The 24,182-nt window shown below is 36.0% G+C and overlaps 3 protein-coding genes, 1 long non-coding RNA gene and 1 other non-coding gene across 8 annotated transcripts; 3 read left to right on the plus strand and 2 right to left on the minus strand.

Annotated features, from left to right (window-relative positions):
* Positions 1–767: 767 nt before the first annotated feature.
* Positions 768–4,678, plus strand: LOC149741620 (uncharacterized). The gene is made up of 4 exons (XM_089893852.1): positions 768–954; positions 2,207–2,293; positions 2,763–2,887; positions 3,477–4,678. The coding sequence occupies exons 1-4, from the start codon at positions 864–866 to the stop codon at positions 4,578–4,580; spliced, it is 1,407 nt and encodes a 468-aa protein (XP_089749978.1). The 5' UTR covers positions 768–863; the 3' UTR covers positions 4,581–4,678.
* Trnar-ucu (transfer RNA arginine (anticodon UCU)) lies at positions 1,821–1,894 on the minus strand. The gene has a single exon. It is a non-coding gene; the product is annotated as a tRNA-Arg (tRNA).
* Positions 4,679–5,521: 843 nt separating the features above from the next.
* Positions 5,522–18,288, plus strand: LOC149741622 (uncharacterized). 4 transcript variants are annotated; one of them, XM_089893836.1, is made up of 21 exons: positions 5,522–5,715; positions 5,789–5,954; positions 6,373–6,530; positions 7,395–7,579; positions 8,218–8,311; positions 9,238–9,418; positions 10,189–10,333; positions 10,593–10,687; positions 11,772–11,942; positions 12,339–12,500; positions 12,823–12,930; positions 12,987–13,081; positions 13,425–13,536; positions 13,969–14,069; positions 14,229–14,394; positions 14,726–14,901; positions 15,599–15,716; positions 15,983–16,118; positions 16,582–16,729; positions 16,788–17,035; positions 17,669–17,845. In XM_089893836.1, exons 1-21 carry the CDS (start codon positions 5,661–5,663, stop codon positions 17,828–17,830), a joined length of 2,982 nt encoding a protein of 993 aa, XP_089749962.1. In that variant the 5' UTR covers positions 5,522–5,660; the 3' UTR covers positions 17,831–17,845. The 4 variants fall into 4 exon arrangements, with proteins under 4 accessions (XP_089749962.1, XP_089749964.1, XP_089749963.1 ...); XM_089893835.1 differs by lacking the exon at positions 17,669–17,845 and adding an exon at positions 17,957–18,288 and having other exon boundaries at positions 5,524–5,715; XM_089893837.1 differs by lacking the exons at positions 12,339–12,500; positions 17,669–17,845 and adding an exon at positions 17,957–18,288 and having other exon boundaries at positions 5,523–5,715.
* Positions 15,052–19,485, minus strand: LOC149741623 (uncharacterized). The gene is made up of 2 exons (XR_016387353.1): positions 19,300–19,485; positions 15,052–18,337 (listed from the first exon to the last, which is right to left on the minus strand). It is a non-coding gene; the product is annotated as an uncharacterized LOC149741623 (long non-coding RNA).
* Positions 19,486–19,629: 144 nt separating this feature from the next.
* On the plus strand, positions 19,630–24,065 carry LOC149741624 (uncharacterized). The gene is made up of 9 exons (XM_089893854.1): positions 19,630–19,852; positions 20,008–20,204; positions 20,443–20,501; positions 20,581–20,691; positions 20,794–20,913; positions 21,236–21,334; positions 21,807–21,986; positions 22,438–22,547; positions 23,078–24,065. Exons 1-9 carry the CDS (start codon positions 19,766–19,768, stop codon positions 23,330–23,332), a joined length of 1,218 nt encoding a protein of 405 aa, XP_089749980.1. The 5' UTR covers positions 19,630–19,765; the 3' UTR covers positions 23,333–24,065.
* The last annotated feature ends 117 nt before the right edge of the window (positions 24,066–24,182 follow it).

The raw sequence follows: 24,182 nt of genomic DNA on the forward strand, positions 1-24,182 counted from the left end.
TATTTTACTTAGATGCTGCTGGTCGATCTATAATTCACGATTATTGATTGTTTTTATCAGGATAGAGAGGGGAGCGTTTTTGTTCCCCTTTGTGACGTCACAGCCAGCTAATATTGTGGCAGCAAACTTTCTTGTTGTTTACTATTTTATGTTGAATAATAGAATAAAATAAACTGAAAAGTTTAATATGGCGTGTTTTCGAATAGACCGAAAAGTTGTGTATAGTGGTTACTATGCCATTATGCGACCGAACCACGTATTATAGCGATAAAATCTTTCAAGCGCAAAACTACCGATGCACTTCAAATATTTTCATTTGAAAGGAGAATTGCTCTGGCTCACATTGCGAGAAATTCCTGTTGTATGCTACATATACCTTGGGCTTAGTAATATAATATTGTTTATAGCTCGAGTTCGATAAAAACCAGACAATATTGGGTTACTTTATAAAGTTTCAATTTTTTATTAAATAGCTTGAAGACGCTTTTTAACGCTTTATTCGTCGTGTTCGGTACACACGTACATTACATATACATCGTATCTGCACCATTGCCCGTACATGTAAAGTGTGGTTTGTGTTCGAAAACAATCTCTACTCACCAAGTCCTTGAAAACGTCAACCTAATGTGAATTAATGTTTCCTATCTTATCTGTGCCACAGAAAGAACGCTTGATAAGCCTATAAAGTGCAGAACACAAAACCAGGGCACAGTTACAGTTGCGTGCGGGACCTTTACTGTGCTGTATCATATATCTATAAACAATATGTTTGTATCTTTTTGCTTGTTCAGGTGAAATGTATAGATCTCGAATCGAAGTTAGGCCATTCTTTAGAAAATGTAATCTTAAATAATGATTCTAAAATGGGAATTAAGTCGCATCGGCAGAGCTGGTTCATCTGGATTCTGTATGCTACTATTACCAGTATGGTAGTCGTAACGCTCGCACAACCAGGTAACTAACACTTTGTGAGTTTTTTGTTGTTTTAGCCGTAAATAGATGGCTTTAAGGGCGTAGTTAGTAAAAATAAGCAGTATAGTAGTATGGGGGAAGATGGAATACCTTTGGCACATAATATCCAAATATCCTGATCGTGTTTTAAACAATTAACAACAGTATATTGGAGTCGTGGAAAAATGGTTTTATAATTCTTTGAATGTTCTTTGTTTACTACCAAGTGGGATTAGAAAATAGAATGAAAAGGTGTCCCATTTTTCTTCACCCAACTGTATGTAAACTTTGACTGAATCATTACCGTATAGGCTCAATTTTCACCGTGTTATGTTCCCTAAGAACTGCATTAAACAAGATAGTGTAATGAGGTATTCCACAGAAGATTAATTATTTATACATAATCTGTTTTCACGACTACGTGGGTGGGCAAAGCTAATTAGGCAACCCACGCAGATGAACTTTGACAGTTAAAATCTGTGCAAAAACTTGATGTTTTAGGGAATAAATCTGCTTTATTTCTTTGTGGTCTTGGTTTATACTTTAACACCAGCGGTTTTTATCCGAGCTACTCAAAGGCAAACCGATGGGCAAAGGCCAACAGTACCGGTATATTATACGCATTAGTATTTAGTTGACTTTCTGAAAGGCGGAATGCAAATCCATAACTTTATAGAACTTAAAATCCAACAACGGACCCTCTTCATAATCATACTAACCTATATTTCCACGTATAAACTGTAATTGTTGTCTTAATTTGTCTTTTAAATGCGGTTTAAAAAGCATGGTATAATTAACACTTTACTGCAAGTTAAGATATGTACATCGAAATCTTAAGTAAAAGTATTAAAAATGTTCATCAAAGAATGCATCCCTGCCGGGACTCGAACCCGGAACCTCTGGATTAGAAGTCCAGCGCGCTAATCCATTGCGCCACAGAGACGACGGTCTCTAGAGTTGCGAACAACGATACTTAAACGAAAACCGACAAACTGCTGGTCGACGCGCCAATGCCATATAAAACATTTATTGAAAATTTATCAAAAACTCAACTTTAAATATTAAAGTAGATATTTGTATATCAAATTCGAGTTTTTATATTCTTTTTTTCATAAAAAAGTTTCATAATATATCTTAGTAACAGGACTGTTCGTTTTGCTATAATGATATAGGGCTATTAAGCTGCTACATTTAGTCGAGCACTCTAGTAGCCTGTATACATGTGTTGATTTATGTTGTTTTTTATTTATTATAGTGTTGTCTTTCAACACAATGAAAAAATCAACTACAATACGCGATGAAAACGAAGCATCTGGTCTGGTTACTCGCTTTGAGGAATATGGTAATAAAAATATCCAAGTCGAATTCGTTAAAAATTATTCGTTTAGTTTGGACAAAATAATGCTAACGCGTCAATATTACATAAAATAAAAACAAATTTTATTTATTTTTTCCAATCTGATAACAATGACTATGATTATTAACAACTTTTTTATATAGTAGGGTGAGGGAAGACGGGACACCTTTAGCACATGCATATTATCCAAATATCCTGATCGTGTTTTGAACAATTAAAACGCAGTCATGAAGATACAGTTTTCTAATTCTAATTTTTTATAGTTTAACGGCTTATGGGAGTCGTGAGGATACGGTTTTAAAATTCTTTGAACGTTCTTTCTTTACTACCAAATGGGAAAAGAAAATAGACATTATTATTTTTTTAGAAAGCGAATTGTATTAAAACAGGAACACATCTTTACAAACATGTTGCATAAAATACCAATTACAGAACACAAATTGTTTATTTTTAGTGGAACCTTGCGGTGGGATTCTATTTGCCAACATAAATGCGTCTTCGATCCCAGTACCTATGCTCGATGAAGGTGAAACTGTTGAATGCGCGTGGACAATTCGATCTCCACACCCAAGCTTGATCGTAAGTATAGTATATTGTGTGGTAATAGGATATCGTTGGCATCTAAGTACGACATTTCCTGATCGTGTTTTAAACAACTGACAATATTTTTTGAGTCGTTAAAAAACGGGTATAAATTTCTTTAACTATTCTGTGTTTACTACCAAATAGGATGGAAAAATAAAATAAAACATGTCTGATCTACCCCACCCTACTATAGCATGTATGAATGAATGTACCGTGTGTAAATTATTTATCCTCACGTTGCGGGGGGGGCAGTCGTTAGAACACGGCCGGGTGATGTTTCTTCCTCAATCCCGCTTTTTTTACTGTACTACGTCCTTTTACTAATAGTATGGTGGGGGAAGATGGGACACCTTTTTATTCTTTTTACCCGTCCCATTTGGTAGTAAACAAAGAACTTTCAATGAATTATAAAACCATATTCTCACGACTCTCATATAGACCGTTGTTAGTTGTTTAAAACACGATCAGGATATTCAGATATAATGTGCTAAAGGTGTCCCACCCTACTATATGTACCTCGTGCCCGTTTTTTCTACGTTTGTAACACTTTGGGTAAATATTTTTTTATTTATTTTTTTTACAGATCGGTCTTGCGGCAACACAGGTTGTGGTGAACTACTACAGCCCGAACAACCTTGAGATAGATATATATGATGGAGGGTTACCAGACCCAAATCGAAAGCTTGCTCACTGGCATGGCGTCCATGATTTTAACAAGATACTTTCTCCTATTACAACAACTGGTGACACAATGTTTATAAACTACACTTCAACCGGTGATGTAGAACCTATGATGGAGTTAGTATTTCTATATTATATATGTGGAGGTACCATACAGAACGATATGGTGATACAGAGTCCAGTGTTCAATGCGCGAAGCGTTTATGAGATGCCAGATTTTCTGCAATGCTTTTGGCTTTTAGAAACACCCGATACGGCTTTTTATGGATACTTAAACATTCAGAATGTCAAACTACCATTGGTATGTGACGTGTTATCACTGGTTGCACTGAACGGTACTTTAGCTGTCGATATAGGATCAATGGACAACGATGCGACGACGAACACAAGTACAGACGGTGCTATATTGTTTACATCCGAAGACAATGTTTTAAAAAAATCACCGACTAGTTTAAAATCCAACGAAAAAAACAAAACTAGCGCAGGGCCAAATAGTATTCAAATTTGCGACTCACGCGTAAAAGCAATCGCTTTTAGTGGCCGCTGGGCGGCGCTCACGTACAGCATACAACACCCGAAACCCGGGGAAGGGTTTAGTATTGCTTACTTACAAGTTCGACGTATGAGGTTACCAAGAAAAAAACACACTGTACCGTGGTACCTTAACTATGCCCCAGTTGTTATTTATCTCCCCCTAGGTATTTTGTTTGGAATGGCGATTATAATCGCACAAAGACGAAGACAAGTCAATGTGCCAAGTCCAAGACGTTGCTATCCAAGAGGCCAAAGGTCTAAAGATGTTACGGACATCGAAATGAGTCGCGTGCACTCAAAAGGACAGCAAGCTCCAAAAAAATCAAGTTTAAGAAAAGGGAAAGTTGTTCGAGAATCGGATAATAATGCAAAACTAGAGTGCAAGGAAAGCGGAGTCGAAGCAGAATCATTATCTTTTTTAACAAAAATGTCGAAATCAAAAAAGAAGAATAAAAAGGTTACGTTTCACTAGCGAATTCTAAGCCAAAATAAATACTGTCTTAGTTATTGCAATATCAAATTTTTTTTAAGCGTTTTATCTTTTTGTTTTAAATAAAATGCTCCTGTGAATACGTTTGTAATTATTTTCGGGCGGAGTTTTTTGCTAATGACAAAGATACAAAACTACGTACATTCGAGTAGGTAGCGATATAAGGTGGGGAGAGATGGACACTTAAGCACATATTGCCCAATTTTTTCAAACTTAAAATACATGACGGTGATAACACGAATTCGTACTATTATATATTTATTATTTGATCACAATTCAACATTATATATTAAAACACACGAGTAGTTATTTAGTGATCCGCGCAACAAGTGTAATTTGTAATTTTACAAATTCGAAGAAAAACAGGGTAGGACCGGATGCGCATTTACATAATCATATATTAACAGTGTCTCCCTAACCCGTCATATTTTTTAGATTTTTGAAATATGATGCAACATGTGCTAAAGTGTGCAGCTTGTGCACCACCCTTATATGTATAGTACTGTGGAGTAAGATCGGACACTGTCAGTTCATAATATCCAAATATTTTAATCGTGTTTTAAACATTTAACAACGTATGAGAGTCGTAAGGATTCGGTTTTATTATTCTTTGAATGTTCTTTGTTTACTACCAAGTGGGACGAAAAAATCAGAATGAAAAGGTGTCCAATCTTCCCCCGCCCTATCATATAATGTCAACGTGTTTATACTCTTGTGTTTTTGAACGATAAAACCACACATACTAAGATATAAACCATCGCCCCGACAGCAATTACATCTTTAGTCGCGCTTGAAATTCTCTGGCACGATTTGTAGCTGTAAAACACGGCAGATCCAACTGGTCAGACGAGTGATGTTACAAATAGTAGTTGCCTTGGGCCATAAAGTCCAACGCAACAGTACAGACTTGATAAAAAGAATTCATACAGCAAAGCTCCATGTAAAGTTTTATGGTAAAATTGTGACATATTGCACTAATCAAAAGTAAAGAGTTTTTTATTTAGATAGAATTAAAAATTTATTCAATTTTGAGTAATGTTGACGTGAGTTTGTGCAAAGAGAATGAGGTTAAACTTTGCTCTTGGTTTTATGCTCATTACCGCAGTAATCGCTCAAGGTATGCTATTTTACATTGTTCCTATGTATAAAATACTGTCTACATATGTGATACAGTTCATTTTAATTCGTAGAACCAGAGAGCGTAGATTGGAATGCAACACCACCAATTCCAACTCAGCCAAGAACATCTCAACCGAACAGTGATCCGAATACTCGGACCGAGGCCTCTACAGCAGCAAGTGTGGCACCTTCTGTGGTTTCAATTCCAGAAAACATCAATTATGTAACTGAGCCACCGTAAGCATTTTAACATTACATCCACTGAATTACCAAGCGAAAGCATGTTTTTAGTTTATTTATTTACGCGTGGCCGGGCAACGGTCGTTATAACACAGGTGTTTTGTTTTCGTGCGAGCTTATACACCTCGTGCCAGCTTATACGCGTTATTTTTTACCAACGGAATAAAATAAGAAACTTTCTAAAGCATAGAGCATATAGTACTGTGGGGTAAGATAGGATACCGTTAGCAATTAAATCCCACATTTCCTAACTCTGTTCTAAATAATTTAACAATATTCTTCATCTTTTATTGCTATTACGGTTAAATAATTCTGTAAACATTCTACTACCAGATGGGACTGTAATAACAGAATAAAATAGGTCCCATTTTACCCCAATCTACAATATTATACTTTAATAAACTGTTTAATCCAGGTACAACTATGCTGAAGCTTTAGCGAAGAGCATGTTATTTTATGAAGCACAAAGGTCCGGGAGTCTACCGCCTAACCAACGAGTAAGATGGCGCGGAAACTCTGCAATGAACGATGGCAGTGATAATAACATTGATCTTTCTGGAGGATATTATGACGGTAGTATTATAAAAACGTATTAAGTAAATGTAACTTACTTTATTCTCGCGTGGCCGGAAAACGACAATCGTTATAACACGGGTATTCATACAACATGTTACTGTGTAGGTGATTATTTTTTGGATTTTTTTATGTATGGCTAATAAACTGGACAACCTATTAGCGACCACTAATACCCTTTTTGCATGGTCACTTTTATGCACGTAAGTACTCGCATATTTACTCGCAAAAACAAAGTTAACACGCATAACGTCATAAGCGTGTTATCTGCTGTAGAAAGTTGGTTGTTACTCGCATTATGCGAGTAATGAAAAGTTTGGTGGAAATACAGTTTCACTATTAAGAGCTTAATCTTTTTCGGGTATTATTTTTACAGTTTTAAGTTGGTAATAGCACCATAAAGTATAAAAACTTCATTTATTAACTAGGTTTAACAATATTGCGCTTAAGTAAGCTAACTCAATGTTGATACGCGCATAAACCAATGACCATGCAAAGTAACGCGGTTAGCGAGTTATCATATGACGAGTTAATGCGGATCGTTATTCACATTAACTTTTTACCATGCAAAAAGGGTATAGGTAACCAGTTCAGCACTTAGTTTGACTAAACCTGGATATTTTTGCATAAACTCAACTTCGACCCATAAACTGTTAAGTATTTTAAACTAAAACGTAGAATTATATATAAGTACTTAGAAGTATTACACGGTCCAATGTAAGTATGAGTAAACTTTACATCTAAATGCCGCGCGTGGTAAATAAAAAAAGCCACAACTATACATTGGAACAAATATTACTTTGATTTATAAAATTACGGTATACAAATAAATAAGAACGAGAAACAATATTACTAAATCTTCAGGCGCTGGTTATATAAAATACAATTTTCCAATGGCATTCTCTTCTACTTTGATATCATGGAGTGTAATCCGCTACGGAAGAACTTACAGGGCTTTGGGTCAATACAATCATGCACTTGATACAATCAAGTGGGCCACCGATTACTTCATAAAATGTCACCCAGAACCCAATTTGTTCTACGGCCAGGTATAAACCGAAAGCGTTTTTTTTCTATTGATATTTATAGTATGGTGGGGGAGAGATAGGACACTTTTAGCACATAATATCCAAATGCCCTGATCGTGTTTTAAACAATTAACAATGGTCTATGGGAGTCGGGAGAACACGGTTTTAAAATTCCTTGAATGTTCTTTGTTTACTACCAAATAGGACGGCAAAAAAACAAAAGGGTGTCCCATCTCCCCCCACCCTACTATATAGTAAGGTGGGGTAAGATGGGACATGTTTTTATTCTCCATTCTCGTCCCAATTGGTAGTAAACGAATAATGTAGAGAAATTATATAACAGGTAACCCGCGACTCCCCCAAATAGGGTTGTTAATTGTTCAAAACACGATTAAGAAATATGGGAATTTGGTGATAACATTGAAAGAATGAATGAATGAAAGAATGAATGAATGAATGCATGAATGAATGAATGAATGAATGCATGAATGTGTGACTTCTACTTTATCCTTGCGTGGCCGTAAAACGATAGTCGTTAAACACGGGTGTTCTGTTTCACACACCTCGTGCCAGCTTACGAGTTGTCATGTATGTTACTTTGTGGGCAATTATCCTATCTTACACCACAGTATCATATGAGTTTTTTTAAACACGCACAGGTCAGTGATAAAAGTGCAGACTCCCAATTTTTCGGTCGACCAGAAGATATGACTTATCAAAGACGATCGTACAAAATAGATTTCACCCAACCAGGTTAAATATATATGTATTATTCTTAATTGAATTTTATATACTGTTATATATAAACAAAAACGAAATTATTTTCTAACCAGCATATAAGTAAAGTATATATGCTCACTGTAAGATTATATGGTTAACTGCCATGCTTTCGAGCCATTAATTTGGAAGAAAATTCGTCCCTTTTTGGCCTTGGAGCTATTCTAGTTCATACACTTTGTGGCCGGTTACGAGTTTCTACGTATGTAACTTCATGGAAAGTTCTTCTGTATTGTCTGATAGTTTTACCCAAGAACGCATACACGCTCTTATTTACGTCACCAGCACAACCGAGCATCGAACCTGCCGGTACCATCTGGTTACGTTGCGATTGCCTGTATAACCATTGTACTACAGACATGTTATGTTATTCTTTATAATAAATGACATTCCTTAAATAAAAAAGATATCAGAAGAGAAATTAACCATTGGATAGATAACAATTGCTGCATATTTAGAGAAATGATCGCCTGATATTATCATTTCTTTCTTTATTTATTGATTTATTTGTGGTTTCTTCGTAGAAGTTATTAACTCTCGTGTAGCCTACATTATGCTGAATAATAGACAAACCGATGATGATATATTTAAAGTTAAAATAATGAAATTAAGTTGTTTTACCGATATATTGTTTTTGTTTTTTAAACTCAGCATCAAACAAAGGAGTCTAAAGTCTCGTTTTATCCCGTTACCGTCAAGTTTTGTACATTTTACTGCCATGTATGAGGTGTCAAAAACCAAAAGGTCAAATGCACCAAAAATATAATAATAATAATAATAATAATTGCTGTAGTTTGTCGTATCTAAAACAGATGCTGGCATACACAGCTTTAAATGTTGGATACTAATGACATTCCTTCATTAGCACAAATACAACAACTTTTAATGTTGTATACAAATAGGAACGGACTTAGCTGCTGAAGCTGCGGCCGCCATGGCGTCAGCTGCTATCGTTTTCAAAACAATAAATCCCAGTTATTCCAACATTCTTCAACAGCACGCAGTGGAGTTATATAATTTTGCTACAACTGCGCCCCGTCGTCCATATAGCAGATCAATACGGCACGCCGCACAAGCTTACGGGTAAGATTTCGTGATAAAAATATATAAAGTTTGGACATTTTTCATTTTATTTTTTCGTCCCATTTGGTAGCAAACAAGGAACAATAAATTAATTATAAAACCGTATCCTCACGTCTCCTACAGACCGTTGTTAATTGTTTACAAGATCATGAAATTGGATATTATGAGCTAAAGATGTCTCATCTTACTCCATCCTATTGTATACCACCATATTTACCTATAGTAGAGTGGGGGGAGATGAGACACCTTTAGTACATAATATATAAAAGTCCTAATCGTGTTTTTAACAATTACCAACGGTCTATGGGAGTCGTGAGGATACAGTTTTATAATTCTTTAAATGTTCTTTGTTTACTACCGAATGGGATGAGAAAATAGAATAAAAAATTTGTCCCATCTCCCCCCCCCCCCACTCTACTATATATTTTGATTATATACTACCATCCGTATAGTTATAGTTACCACAACGACATGCAGTATACCCATTTCCTACTGACTATTAAACTGTACTGGTATCTATTCGTCACAAGAGAGACTTACGAAGACTGACTTTTAAAACTAAGGTACACATTTTAAATCGATATTCAGCGACTATGGTCTCTACTCCATATGTATTGAGTCGGACACACAGTGACAAAATAAGCCCGTTTGTCAGAAACTTGTGATTTGTGACTAATCATTTTCGAGTTTAAAACGAAAAAAGTCAATATACGGTTGGGATTTTATAAACCCACCACTTGATATGTACTAAATTCATTTTTTTTTGGCAGAACTGAAGCCAGCAGTTATAAAGATGAACTTGCATGGGCGGCTCTCTGGCTTTATAAGCTTACACGATTGCCAGTTTACTTAAATGACGCGAAACGAATTGTAAACCTTTTGGACGAATCAAGAAGGAGACCTCTACTTAACGTGGTATGTACAACATAGTAAGGTTGGGGAAGATGGGGGACCTTTCTTTCAACTTTCTTGTCCCATTTAATGGAAAACAAAAAAAATTCAAAGAATTATATAAAAACGTATCCTCACGACTTCCATTGACCGCTATTAATTGTTTAAAACACAATCAGAATATTTGGATATTATGTGCTAAAGGTGTCACATCTTTCCCCACAAGTACTATACATAGGCCAACTTATAAACAATGTGCATTAAACAATTGTTGTTCCAAAAGGTCACCGAGTTTTCATGGAATGTCAAAACAGCGGGTGTTCAGTTACTGTTATCGGAAATGACAAATACCCGAAGATTTAAAGCAGCATTTAAATTGTAAGATGCCTATAAAACAGATTAGGGGTGAATTAAATGTGATATTACCGAACTGATTGGTAAGGCAGATACCGTTAGCAAATAGTATCTAAGATTCCTAATTCTGATTTAATAAGATATAGCTACGGTCTTTTAGATTTGTGAGGATATTTTTGCAAATATTTTTTGTTGAGCACGTAAGGGTCATTAAGATTCTTATACATCATAAGTCTTCATAATTTATAATACATGTATAAATGCGTTGTACTTACTGCTCCACAGCAGCCACCCATTATTTCGTCTTTTTTTAATCGAGCTTAGTCGACCGTTTTAGTAAAAGGGTTAATTTATGTTATACTAAAGGCGGGTTCACACTAGCGCCGATGGCTGGCTAGCGATACGAGCGACAGAAAATCAATCTGAAACAGTTTCTATACTCTGCCGACGATCGCTATAGCGATAAACGGCTTTGGCGCGAAAAGAAACAATTTTCGCGTGAACTGTTCCGCTGTAAATTAAACCGTGGAGATAATTTTCGAGTAAATATGAATGCAAAAAGGAATATATTTTGTTGCAAAAATACTATTTTATAAATTTAGCGTAAATTATTGAAAATAGCATTTGTTAAGGTGTTTTGCAATTATTGTTAAGACCAACTTATATATAACATTAGCCAAACATTAGATATAACATTAGCCAATTACTTGACAAATTCGGCATCTGCGCTATTATTTTTAAAAGCCAATACCTGCTAAACAAAATTATATTCCTTCCTGGGTATTTTCCTCTGTTTTGATTGCATATTTACGGTAAAACGATTAAATGTAATTTCCAACTACCCGCCAAACAGAACAGGATACCAGGCGATTTTACATTTGTGTGTGAATGTTTTGCCGGCAGACATGTCGGCCGACGATTGCTCTCTCACATCGGCAACGCTTTTACCGCCCGTAGTGTGAACCCGCCTTAATAGGTTTAATTATATTGGTGCTTACTCATTAAAGCTTTGCTTTCTTGTTTACCACAAATAGTACAATAAAAGAGACAAAAAAACATGGACAATCTTGCCCCGATCTACTATATTACTAAATAAATTTGTCTTTAGGTTTTGTACACATGCCCAGCCAGAGCAAAGCTCAAATTTGCTATCAAGGTCGGATTACACGAATAGAGGGTTGCTATACGTAAACCAATGGGGTCCGCTTCGTTATGCTGCAAATACTGCGTTTATTTGCGCAATGGCTGCGGATAATAATGTGGATACGGAACGCAACAGGTGACAAATACGTTTTAGTGTTTTTTGCATAGTAGCGTGGTGGAGGCACGCCTTTATAGCACACACTATGCAAATATTCTGACTGTGTTTTAAAAAATTAACAACGGTTTATGGTATTTGTGAAGATACGGTTTTATAATTGTTCAAATGTTTTTTTTGTTTATTACCAAATGGAACGAATAAATATAATGAATAGGTGTCCTATCTTCACCCTATTTTACATAGTATACACAGGGGTGAAAAATGACTCAATTTTCCGCGTTTGTCGTTTTCTATTTTTTTGTCAAACATATTAGCAAAGAGAAACACTGTATATAATTATTCCCAAATAAACTTTAGTAGTAGTTCATTATATATTTTATAGTTTGCAGAAAAATAATTAATAAACCTTTATAGAGTTCTCGCACAAAACCAGTTGAATTACATTCTTGGATCAAATGGCCGGAGTTTCGTGGTTGGCTTTGGAACTAACCCCCCAACAAAAGTTTTTCATCAATCTAGTTACTGTCCGCCACCACCCGCAGCTTGCAACCGTTTTGATGCGCAAACACCGAACGCGTAAGTTGTCGTAATGTATAGTAGGGTGGGAGAAGATGGGACACCTTTAGCACATAATATACAAATATTGTGATTGTGTTTTAAACAATTAACAACGGTCTATGGGAGTTGTGAGGCTACGTTTTCATAATTCTTTGAATGTTCTTTGTTAACTACCAAATGAATTTTAAGTTAAAACATTACCATTGAGGTTAAGTTAAAACATTATCATTGAGGTTAAGTTAAAACATTATCATTTGAATTAAAAAAGGCTTTAATGTGTTTAAACATAATAAACAAGTGGGTTTATATTTTTTGATTATAATTTATTGGTTTATTTTAGGCATATTCTCTACGGGGCTCTGGTAGGTGGACCAAGTGAGAGTGACAGTTTTATGAATCAACGAATGAACCAGAAGCAGAGCAGTGTCACACTTGATTACAATGCAGGGTTAGTGGTTTAATTTTTCAAGTGAAAAAAAGAGAAAATAACATATTTAACGTTAGATACCAAGCCACACTAGCTGCTGTGCTGGATTTGTATATTTTCGGAGAAGGTAATCGACCGGATCAAGATGGGACCGTTTCTGTAGTGTCAACGAGTAAGTTAAATAAATACACTTGTATATATGGTAGGGTGGGAAAAGATGGGAAACCTTTAGAATATAATATCTTAATATCCTGATGGTGATTTTAACAATTAACAACGGTCTATATATTGGAGTTGTGAGAATACAGTTTTATAATACTTTGAATTTTTTGTTGTTTACTACTATATGGTACTAGAAAATAGCATAAAAAGGTGTCCCATCTTCTCCCACCCTGCTATATAAATAAAAACTTGATTTCTAACACTTATTTATGCGCAAGTGACGTGTATAAGTAATACTTCGTATACAAGACACATTTATTTGTATTTTTTTATAACTGTCCTGTTTATAACAGCAACAACAGCAACAACAACAGCCGCAACAGTTTCCGCGGTTTCTTCACAGCTTAATAGTTTCAATCTAAGCGAAGTTTTAAATAAATCCTTGCTGTTTTATGAAGCTCAGAGGTGGGTAATAATACACATGTCTGTTAAGTAAAAACATATGTAGTAAGTTGGGTAAAATCGTCCATGTTTTCTTTCGCCTTTATTGTGTCATTTGGTAGTAAACAAAGCATATTTATACAGTAGCAGTATATAGCAGTATTCCAATGACTATATATATACCTGTATCCTTATGGTTCTCTGCGTTGTTATTGCTAACACACGAGAAGATATGGATACTTTGTTCTAGCGGTATCCATCTTAAGGTGGCCGTACACAGTATCCGGAATTCGTCCGTTTTGTCCGGATTTCGCTGCCGCATGCGGAACTCGGTAATGGGTTTGCATACGACTTCGAAAGCGAATTCGCATGCCGGATACTTTGTACAGCCACCTTACCCCGTATTCCTACACAAACATATATATAAGTAAAATTATTTCTAACGTCTATTTTTAGATCGGGAGTTCTCCCATATGATAATCGAATATCATGGAGGGGCGATTCCCTTATTAGCGATGGTATGCCAAACTTTAACATGACAGGGGGTTATTACGACGGTAAGTATAATTCACAAAAAAAATATTTGTACATTTGTTATAATAAATATAGTAGGGTGGAGGAATATGGGACACCTTTAGCATATGAAAAGGGTGTCTATCCCCCCCACCTTCCTACATTTTAAAGTTTGCTTTAGTAAATACTTTAAAACGACGCAGGGGTAAGCAACGTCAAGTTTCATTTTCCCATGGCCTTTTCTATGACGATGCTGGCGTGGGGAATCATCGAATTCAAAGATGCATACGAAGCTGCTGGACAATACGATTACGCTTTGGATGCATTAAAATGGGGAACAGATTACATTGAAAAAATGATTATAAACAGGTGACATTGAGCGAAGTTATTAAGTGTAGCTTAAGGTTTTCAACATCAGTTCCATATACTTCGTGTATAACCAATTTTTGTTGGTGATTATTAATATTTTTTTTTAATATATGTCTGACAATTTGGACAACTCACAAGGCACCACTATAGTTTTAAGAAATTGCCGTTAAGTATGTTTCCCAAGAACATATACGCTTACAATAGCTGCAGCGTTAAGCCTCGACCCGAAGCCTATCTTTTAGGCTATAGATGTACACTAACGCATTGCGCTGTACAAATAATACGGACACGAGAAGCCGAGTAATTTTATCTATTCGCATTATGTATTCAGGACAATTGTTGGGCAAGTTGGCGATCCTTCAACAGATGGACGTTTGTGGGAACGACCGGAAGAACTATCCGCAACCAGACCAGTTTACACTCTTAGCGGCAATCTTCGTGGAACTGATCTTGCGGCAGAAATTTCAGCAGCTCTTGCCGCCGCTTCAATTGCATTCGAACCAAAAGGTTGTCATAACTTGATGTTTATAATATTTACAGTTTGTTTTTGACAACTTATTAATTTTTAACATATTTTGTTATATGTATAGTACAATAGGGGAAGATGGGACACCTTTAGCAGAAATTATCCAGATATCCTGATCTTGTTTTAAACAATAAACAGCGGTCTATGGGAGTCGTAAGAATACAGTTTTGTAATTCTTTGAATGTTCTTTGTTTACTTCCAAATGGGATAAGAAAATAGAATGAAATGGTGTCCCATCTTTCCCCAGCTACTATATGTTAAAAATTTTAGTGGGTAAAACGACTGTTAATTTTGAAAGTCTTCAAAGTTAGGCCGGGACACTATAGCGCAATGCAGAGCGGAAAATTGTGTAAGATATATATGGTAGGGTGGGGGAAGATGGGACACCTTTAATACATAATATCCAAATAGCCTGATTGCGTTTTAAACAATTAACAACGGTCTGTGGAAGTCGTGAGGATACGGTTTTATAATTCATTGAATGTTCTTTGTTTAATACCAAATGGAAAGAGAAAACCAAACGAAAAGGTGTCCCATCTACCCCCACCCTACTGTATGCATAATTAACAGTTTACGTGAACAGTTAAACATAAAAATGCGATTTTAAAATTTCCAAGGTGCAGAAAATTAGAATAAACAAAGCGAAAAAAAGTCTAATTACACAACTTATACTTTTAGATGCTGCTCTTTCATCGCGGCTTTTTAATAAGGCAAGACATGTGTACCACGATATTGCTCGACAAACTCCTTACGTTAAATATTCAAGTTCTATCCTGTCAGGACCGAACTACTACCCGTAAGTTTGTTTCTATAAGACAAAATGTCTGTATATTTAATCACAATTAGTAGGGTGGGGAAGATGGGACACCTTTTTATTCTATTTTCTTGTCCCATTTAATAATTAAAAACAAAGAACATTTAAAGAAATATAAAACCATATCCTTACGACTCTCATAGACCGTTGTTAATCGTTTAAAACGCTATTAGGATACTCCAATATTATTTGCTAAAGGTGTCCCAACTTTCTCCACCCTACTATATTGTTAATGATGTGATGTTTAGTTCTTCTGGATACGAGGACGAATTGGAATGGGCTGCTATATGGTTTTATAAAAAAACAAAGAGACCGATCTACAAAAACAGAGCAAAGGCACATTACATGGCCCATTCAAGAGAATTTTCGTGGGACGTAAAATCGGTAAAGAGATAAATATAAGTAGGGCCTAACTTATTATAGTAGGCCATGTGTACGGTGACACCGTATAAGCATACATTATCCTACATTTTAAAGTCTTTTAATCGATAACAATCCTCCTTTAAAATTGTTATTGGCTTTATAGTATGGTGGGGAAAGACAGGACAACTTTAACACATAATATCCAAATATCCCGACCGTGTTTTAAACAATTAAAAACGGTCTATGGGAGTCGTAGGGATACGGTTTTATAATTCCTTAAATGTTCTTTGTTTACTAGAAAATGGGACAAAAAAATAGAATGAAAAAGTGTCCCATCTTCCCCCACCCCACTGAATATAATTCGGGAAATATTTCTGATTTGGTATACCAAATGGAAAGATACAAGAGAACGAAAACATTGACCATCTTACCCCAACTTAAATTAAACAAGGTAACTAAGAGATTGTATCTTCATATACTGTAGGCTGCAGTACAGCTGCTTGTCGATGAGTCAGAACGGCAATCGCTTTATCCACGAGTAGCAACGTATTGTAATTGGCTTTTGAACGACGCTGATAAAACTCCAGATGGTCTACTAATTTTGCACGAACGTTACCCAGCAAAATATGCAGGTATTTCGTCAACCAAATAAAACGATTTTTAAGTTTTTAACCTGTATTTTGATTGTAGCAAATGCTGCATTTCTTTTGATGCTCGCCTACAGAAAGTTCCCAAATGCCCAAAATGCCAAGGGCTGGAGAGATGCAGGAATAAGGCAGATTAGCTACCTCCTTGGTGGTAATAAGAAGAGACAAAGTTTCGTTGTTGGTTTTGGAAGAATATCACCCACACAACCCTTGCATAAGGGAAGCTCGTGTCCTCTACCACCCAATCGATGTGGCCATACTTTTAAAAATAGAGATCAACCAAATCCAAACGTAAGTTTTAGAGAAGTTTTTAAAGGGGATGTTTACCCGTTGTAACTGTTAAATTTTGATACCTTCCCGCTAAACTTTTACTTTATATCGTAAGTCGTAACCCATCTATTTAACCTGTTGATTCGGTTACTTTTTTCCGCTGTAGGTCCACATTGTGTTTTCCGCTGTAAGTCTCTATTTATATGTATATATTAAAAAAGGATGTTTATCGGTTTACATTTAATATTGCATTGTTGACAATTAAAACCGCTATATATTTTTGTTAAATATGATATGTATAACTATGCCAAATGGTTTAAAAAAAACGATTCATTAAACTCGGCATGTAAAGCTGTCTCGTTCGCATGATTGCTGAATAAATGATTACATATATAGTGGGGTGGGGAATTAAGACACAAAACACATACTTTAACATCATTTTTACCAGTTATAATAACAGCATTTAGCTTTGGCGTGTACTTTCAGCAGTTGCAAGAATACTGTCGAATAATCCGGTAGCATTTTAGTTTGTTTATCATCATATAGTGAACCGTAAAAAAATAAAAATAATCCCATATTACCCCCGGGTCCCACTTTACCCCTCCTAACTATTATTTTTTATTTATAATTTACAAAATTCAAATACATCATCATATTTTATATGGAGCATTGGAGGCAACTTTTCTGTTTATAATTTATAATGTAAAAATTAATTTCTCATTTATAAGGAGCATTGGAGGCAAATCCCACGTTACCCCGTGTCGCATTTTACCCCACCCTAATATAATTTCTATTTTTTTAAATTTATTCTGTTAAAATTATTCTTCAGATTTATACGGGACATTAGCATGAGGCAGTTCGCACATTACCCCGTGTCTCACTTTACCCCACCCAACTATAATTTTAATGTTTAAAATTTATAATGTAAAAATTATTCCTCAGATTTTATATGGAGCATTAGTTGGGGGCCCAACTCCCTTAGACGACTTTAGCGATCTGAGAACAGAAGAAGAACAGAGTCGAGTCTCCCTAGATGCAAATGCTGGATTTCAAGCAGCAGTTGCTGGAATAATTCACCTTAAACTCAACCAATTACTCAGCAGTGGTTGTATAACAACAGTGTCCGTACAACTAGTTTTTCTTTCATTCTTTTTTACATACTTTATAACTCACATACTTCGTTTTGATTAATGCAAGTCCTTCCGCCGTCTTTTTGCTTGGATCGCACGCCGTTCGTTATATTGATTCGCGTCAAATACAAATGTAGCAGTTAATGTTTAGATTTGTTGCGACCGAAGTTGTATTTGTAATGAAGAGTTCGAGCTGTGTATGAAAACAGTTGTATAAAAGAACATTCAAAGAATTATAAAACCGTATCCTCACGACCCCCATATATAGACGGTTGTTAATTGTTTAAAACACGATCAGGATAACTAGAAGTTGAATGAATGAATGAAACTTACTTTATCCTCGCGTGGCCGGAAAACGACAGTCGTTATCACACGGGCTTAACACCTCATGCCAGCTTACGAGTTACCATGTATGTTACTTTGTGATTGATTATTTTTTTGGGTTTTTTTTCTTCATTTTTTATGTTTGGCTGATAATTTAGACAACCCATTAGTGACCACTGGGTTGGAGCAATTGTCGTTAAGTGTCTTGCCCAAGGACACATACGCCCACAATGGTAGCAGCGACAGGCCTTGAACCCATTAACTAATGGTTACAGGCAGGCGCGCTAACCACTACGCCACGGCGCCGGACTAATGTTTTATGTGCAAATAAACACGATCAGGAAATATAAGATTTGTAGGTGCCACAGTAGGCTAATATGTATAAACTCGCCCCAAATATAATACGTAATACGTATATTCCCTTTTACATTGCAACATCTGTCGGTAAAGAGGTATTCCATAAGTTTATTTTATCGTTCTACTTTTAGATTGTTTAAAAATATGTTACAGAAGCTATTTTCATATCGATGTTATAGCGATAAAACATATGACCTAAAAATGCGTCACATAACCACCGCCGGAATGTTGCAAAACACAATGGTTTAAATTCCAAAAGCGTGTACATGTTTAGTCAATCTTGGCCATTCTTACGCATCGCTGAACAAGCGTTCGTTTTCTCGCATATCGTAATTGCAGATAAGCTATAGTGGGATTCTTAAACAATTCTGTATCAAACAAAATTCTATTTTAGTTAAAAAACAAACTTTATTGAAATGACCGAATTTTGAAACCTAAAATATTAATTATGCTTGCGTGTAAAATATTTGGTACCTTTTTCAATGTGTTGTCCATCAAGTATACCATACTTTTCCAGTCAGTCTGCACCGCTTGCCAATCACTCCTGACTCGCACCTTTGCTGTTAGAAGTGCGCTTAAACGTTATACCAATCAATGTTTAGATATCCGGATTATGAGCTTAATCTCAACACAACAGTCTACAGGTGTCAAAACTTGTTTGCCTTCCTGAACAGTTGCGTGTTGCAAGTTCCACACCCGCCGTTGGCTGGAGCGCGCCTTTTACATTCCTTCATTGTTTCGTCGCAAGCGGGAATGATTATTACCTCACGTGGTGAAAATGCGACAAAAAAGTTTCCTGCTGTTTCGTGGCATTTAAACAAAGCTGTGGTTTAAAGCAGGTTGTTTAAACAGTTTTGCAAAAGATTTAAAGAAAGCTTGCGCAGTATTTAAAGTTCCATAAGCAGAGCGTTATCAAAAGTTATAAAGAAAGTGCATAACTATGAATGTAAACATGCACAGTATTTTCAATGAGATGACTTCTATTACCAGTATGAAGGTGGTGACGCCCATGACAGAATCACAAAACGTAAGTTGCTGTTTAAATTGATCTTAATTGGATAATTATTTTTATAGATACTGACTTTAATGTTTTGTAAAGTTTTACTTTTGTCTTTGTCAACGCGTCGCTTGAAAAAGGTAATTTGCAGCAGTTAAAATATTAATGTCATTAACTATTTCCAGGTTCCTCTTGTACGCGCGTCTCCTCATTTACCGGTAAAACGAATGGCTCCCTGTCCCTCAAGCCAGCACTTTGTTGCCGTTCCAAAGCGCACACGCCTCACTGCTTCTTCTGAAGCCCACCTTCGCCAGTCCTCGTACAGTTTAGCCATGTCGTCACCGAATATGGTAGTTGCCCACAATTATGTTGCGACACCAAGGTAAAATATAGATTTTGTTAAATATTTTTGTTTGCTTGTGCGTTTACACGCATAATTTCTTCCAGTTAAATGTAAATATGATTTCAACTTTTTAAGCGTGTTTTAACAATTGTTTTTGTTGCTATATCCTGTCATTTTGTTTAAAATATTTCTGAGTCTTCGCTACCGTAATCGAAGAGACAAATAAAGTTATTATCATTAATATTAATATTATTTAATCATTTATAACTTTTTGCAGCAACATTTCAACTCCCAACAGGGGTCTTTCTTTCGTTCCAACCAACACTATACGATCAGGTATTACTGTCTTTACCTGTAGATTCAAGAACAGCTATTTTTATCCTCTTACCCAATATTAAAATATTTTATCGCACAGTGAATTGTTGTGCCAAGGAAAATCTTTGTTTCGGGCAAACTTCGTCGGCTACAGGACTCTCAACGCCACCATACGGAAGCCAGACACAAAATACTCACTTCGTACATTCAGGTAAAGAAAGCTTTTATCGTCGTAGGGTAAAATCACTCATTACATTTAGGCTTTTAATGTTATTAATCTTAACGGGTATTCAGTGTTTTAAATTTTTTACAGCAAGTCGCCGGGGTTCTCTAAAACAACTTGTTCGAAAATCAAAAAAGAAATCTCCATACAAAAACCGTGTCAGTCGCAAAGTCAAACGACAAACCAACATTGTCGAAGAACCAAGTCAAGGTAAAATTTAATTGTGTTCTCACTGATCTATAATTTAAACCTTATTTTTTTGATCCGTAATTTATATAGTAGAGTTGGAGAAGACGGGACGTCTTTTAGGACACAATATCCATATATTACGATCGTGTTTAAAAAAAAAAGTTAAAAAGCCGTTAATGGGAGTCGTGTGGATACGGTTTCATATTTTTTGAATGCTTTTTTGTTTATTACCAAATAGAAAGAGAAAACAAAATGAAAATGTGTCCCATCTTCCCCTACTCTACTATAATTTGTTTTTATTCCGATCTGTATTTTATAACTTTTTATTTTTTGATTGCTGCAGATTCGTTACGCGGACAACCTAAAGCACTTGTTGTTTACAATGAATTTCTCCGGCAACTGGAATCTGAAAACCAGGGAAAATGCACAACAAAAACTCTCAGTGAGTGCCTTATATAAACCACTGCCATACCACAGTAATTGGAGCAATTGCTTCATAACAAGAGGACACTGAGTTCGTGGCCCAGTTTTCTTATCAATGTTGGCTTGTAGGCTCTTGGGTAAAACAGTTAACGTTATATCCCCCAACTAAATCGCCATTATTAGTTTGTCCAAATTGTAGACCATGTATATATATACTAGAGTGAAGGAAGATGCGACACCTTTTCATTTTATTCTCTCTAGTAAACAAAAAGAGTTCAAAGAAATGTAGAACCTTATCCTTACGACTCCCATAGACCGTTGTTAATTGTTAAAACTTGATTAGGATATTATGTGCTAAACGTCTTTCCCTTTCCTACTAAAACAGAATCGAAAAAGTGGAAAGCAACCCCAGTCGAAATTAATACATAGTGAATGAAATAGTAAAAAAGCCATTCTAATATTCTAATACTATATCTCCTTATTCCTGACAGATACCACGAGAGCAAGTGCAAAGTACAGCCGAGGTTTTACACCAAGCGTTACCTCAACACCTCAACATAATGCTTCTCCACCATTGAGTAGAGAAAGCAGCCAAACTGAAGCTGCGACATCTGATTACTTCTCCGCTCCTAACAGTGGTTCGGCGAGCAGCAAAACCTCTAGCGCTGACGGTGATTTGATTTTTTGTATTAAAAGTAGGGTGGGGGAAGATGGGACAACTTTTCATTGTATTTTATCGTCCCATTTGTCAGAAAACAATGAAAATTATTAAATCGTTACCTACGACTGTCAGAAACCGTTGTTAATTGTTTTACGACTGTCAGAAACCGTTGTTAATTGTTTAAAACACAATCAGAACATTTGGATATTATCTGTTTAAGGTGTCTCATCTTCCCCCGTCCTACTATGCTGCACTTCACACAATTTTAATTTTATAAATTTTCGAGCATCTTAACCCGTAATGGGTTCAATGCTCTTCGCTGCCACCATTGTGGGCGTGTGTGTCTTTGGCGAGACACTTAACAGCAATTGCTCCAATTTAGTACTCACTAATGGGTTGTCCAAATTATCAAAAATGAAAAAAGATCGCGACAAAATAATTACCCATATTTATTCTTTCAGATTCCTTTGTGGACTTTCTGAGGTATATTGAAACTGGGGTTGCTCGTAACGATAAACTTCTTCTTTTGAATGAAACCCGCAACCAACGTCTTAATGAAGACAAATCAAAGGTAAATAACCAATATATTGCTTGCGGATTAGTCATTAGTTTAGCAGCGAGTATTCTTGTTGCTTTTTACAAGTAGGAATTGTAAAGCAGTAAAAGGGCATTGTTGTTTTTTATGAAACGAAATGTTTTTATGACCTTTTTAAACCGCAACGCTCCAAACGTCACAGCGTCACAATTCCGTACGAACTTCAATACGAACTTTAATTTTACAAGTTTTTGATGATGTGTTACCAATTCAAAACGTAGTATATGTAATCAAAGTTTGACCGAATTTAATTTCAAATATTGAAGGGTAGGGGAAGATGGGACACCCTTTTATTCCATTTTCACATCCCGTTTGGTAGTAAACAAAGAACATTGAAAAAGTTACAAAATCGTATCTCTACGACTGCGATAGACCGTTGTTGGTTGTTTAAAGAGCGTTGTTTAAAAAGATCAGGATGTTTAGATGTTATGTGCTAGAGGTGTCCCGTCTTCCCCAGCACTCTACCATAAATCGACACTAATTTAGTAATTTGTCATTGTTTTTAGTTTTCCAGCGGTGTAAGTTTGTCGACCCAAAACTCATCGAAATCGGTGAGAAAACCATTGTTGACCTCGACCCCGCAGAGTGACCAGCAGTCTGACGTCACAAACAACAATAGAAAGGCGACGGCCCTTCCTGGTATGTACCCAATCGGAGCCCCGAGATATGCCTCGAGTCCGATCACATTCAAGCAACAACAAATGGTAGCTGCTGGAGGTCGAATTGAGTATAATTCTGCTGTCTGGAGGCCATGGTGTTAGTACTTTTTCACGATTTTTTTCAAATATTTATAAACTAATAACTAATTTAATTATGTACACTTTGTATCACGTATTATGTTCATGAATGCAAGTTCAATGTTATCACACGTTTCACTCGTACCCAATATACACTGGGTTCACTCTGCATTTCCAGTTTTCGTCTCGAAAAAGCTCAATGCTTAATTTTTTGCATTGAAGCGCAAGCAATGCGCGTTTCATTATTGTTTACATTTGTTTGACAAATAGGCAGTTTTATTGCCTTGTTCATCCATGAACAAGTCGCGCCATGTTATTGGCCGTGACGACAGTTTTTTTGTGTTGCTTATTCCACTATTTACGTTAGTGAGCGCCTTGCATAGGCTTAACCAGTGCATTAGCCTGGAATTTCGTTTTCTTGTAATTTCGTGCTTTCAGCTGGCGAATGTTTTCTTCATTCCCGGCCATATGTTATGCCATTGTAGCATGTATATATGCTACTTTGTGTTGCTTCCATTTATGTTTATCACGCCGTGTGACCGCTATTCACTTTATATTCACGCTACTACACTGCTTTTTCACATTATTTCACGCTTTTTTCTTTATTGTTCTCACCTTTCCTTTGTTTCTGGCCTAAACAGGACCATTTGTTCTCACCTAGAAATGACTTTTCACGCGTCGTACTATTCAGTTGTCGTTTTTATCCTGTTACCAATGCTATATAAGCCGAAATAAACTGATTTTAGAACCTACGAAATGTTTGTTGGAGAGTTAAAACGATAGAGTTTGATCATAGTATATTTATTGCATAGTTTTTGCAAGCGAATGAAAGTTCTGTTAACGCCCAATTTTTGCATCAAAAAATATGTTGAAA

Source organism: Ciona robusta, chromosome 1 (assembly GCF_009617815.1).
Source record: "Ciona robusta chromosome 1, ASM961781v2".
In the NCBI taxonomy this organism is placed as follows: Eukaryota; Metazoa; Chordata; class Ascidiacea; order Phlebobranchia; family Cionidae; genus Ciona; species Ciona robusta.

Coding starts and splice junctions, on each gene's coding strand:
- LOC149741620 (XM_089893852.1), top strand. CDS start 864: ATGGGAATTAAGTCGCATCGGCAGAGCTGGTTCATCTGGATTCTGTAT. Junction 955..2,206: donor CGTAACGCTCGCACAACCAG/GTAACTAACACT, acceptor TATTTATTATAG/TGTTGTCTTTCAACACAATG. Junction 2,888..3,476: donor CTCCACACCCAAGCTTGATC/GTAAGTATAGTA, acceptor TTTTTTTTACAG/ATCGGTCTTGCGGCAACACA.
- LOC149741622 (XM_089893835.1), top strand. CDS start 5,661: ATGAGGTTAAACTTTGCTCTTGGTTTTATGCTCATTACCGCAGTAATC. Junction 11,943..12,338: donor GTGGATACGGAACGCAACAG/GTGACAAATACG, acceptor AAACCTTTATAG/AGTTCTCGCACAAAACCAGT. Junction 14,395..14,725: donor GAAAAAATGATTATAAACAG/GTGACATTGAGC, acceptor TTATGTATTCAG/GACAATTGTTGGGCAAGTTG.
- LOC149741624 (XM_089893854.1), top strand. CDS start 19,766: ATGAATGTAAACATGCACAGTATTTTCAATGAGATGACTTCTATTACC. Junction 20,914..21,235: donor TGTCGAAGAACCAAGTCAAG/GTAAAATTTAAT, acceptor TGATTGCTGCAG/ATTCGTTACGCGGACAACCT. Junction 22,548..23,077: donor TTAATGAAGACAAATCAAAG/GTAAATAACCAA, acceptor CATTGTTTTTAG/TTTTCCAGCGGTGTAAGTTT.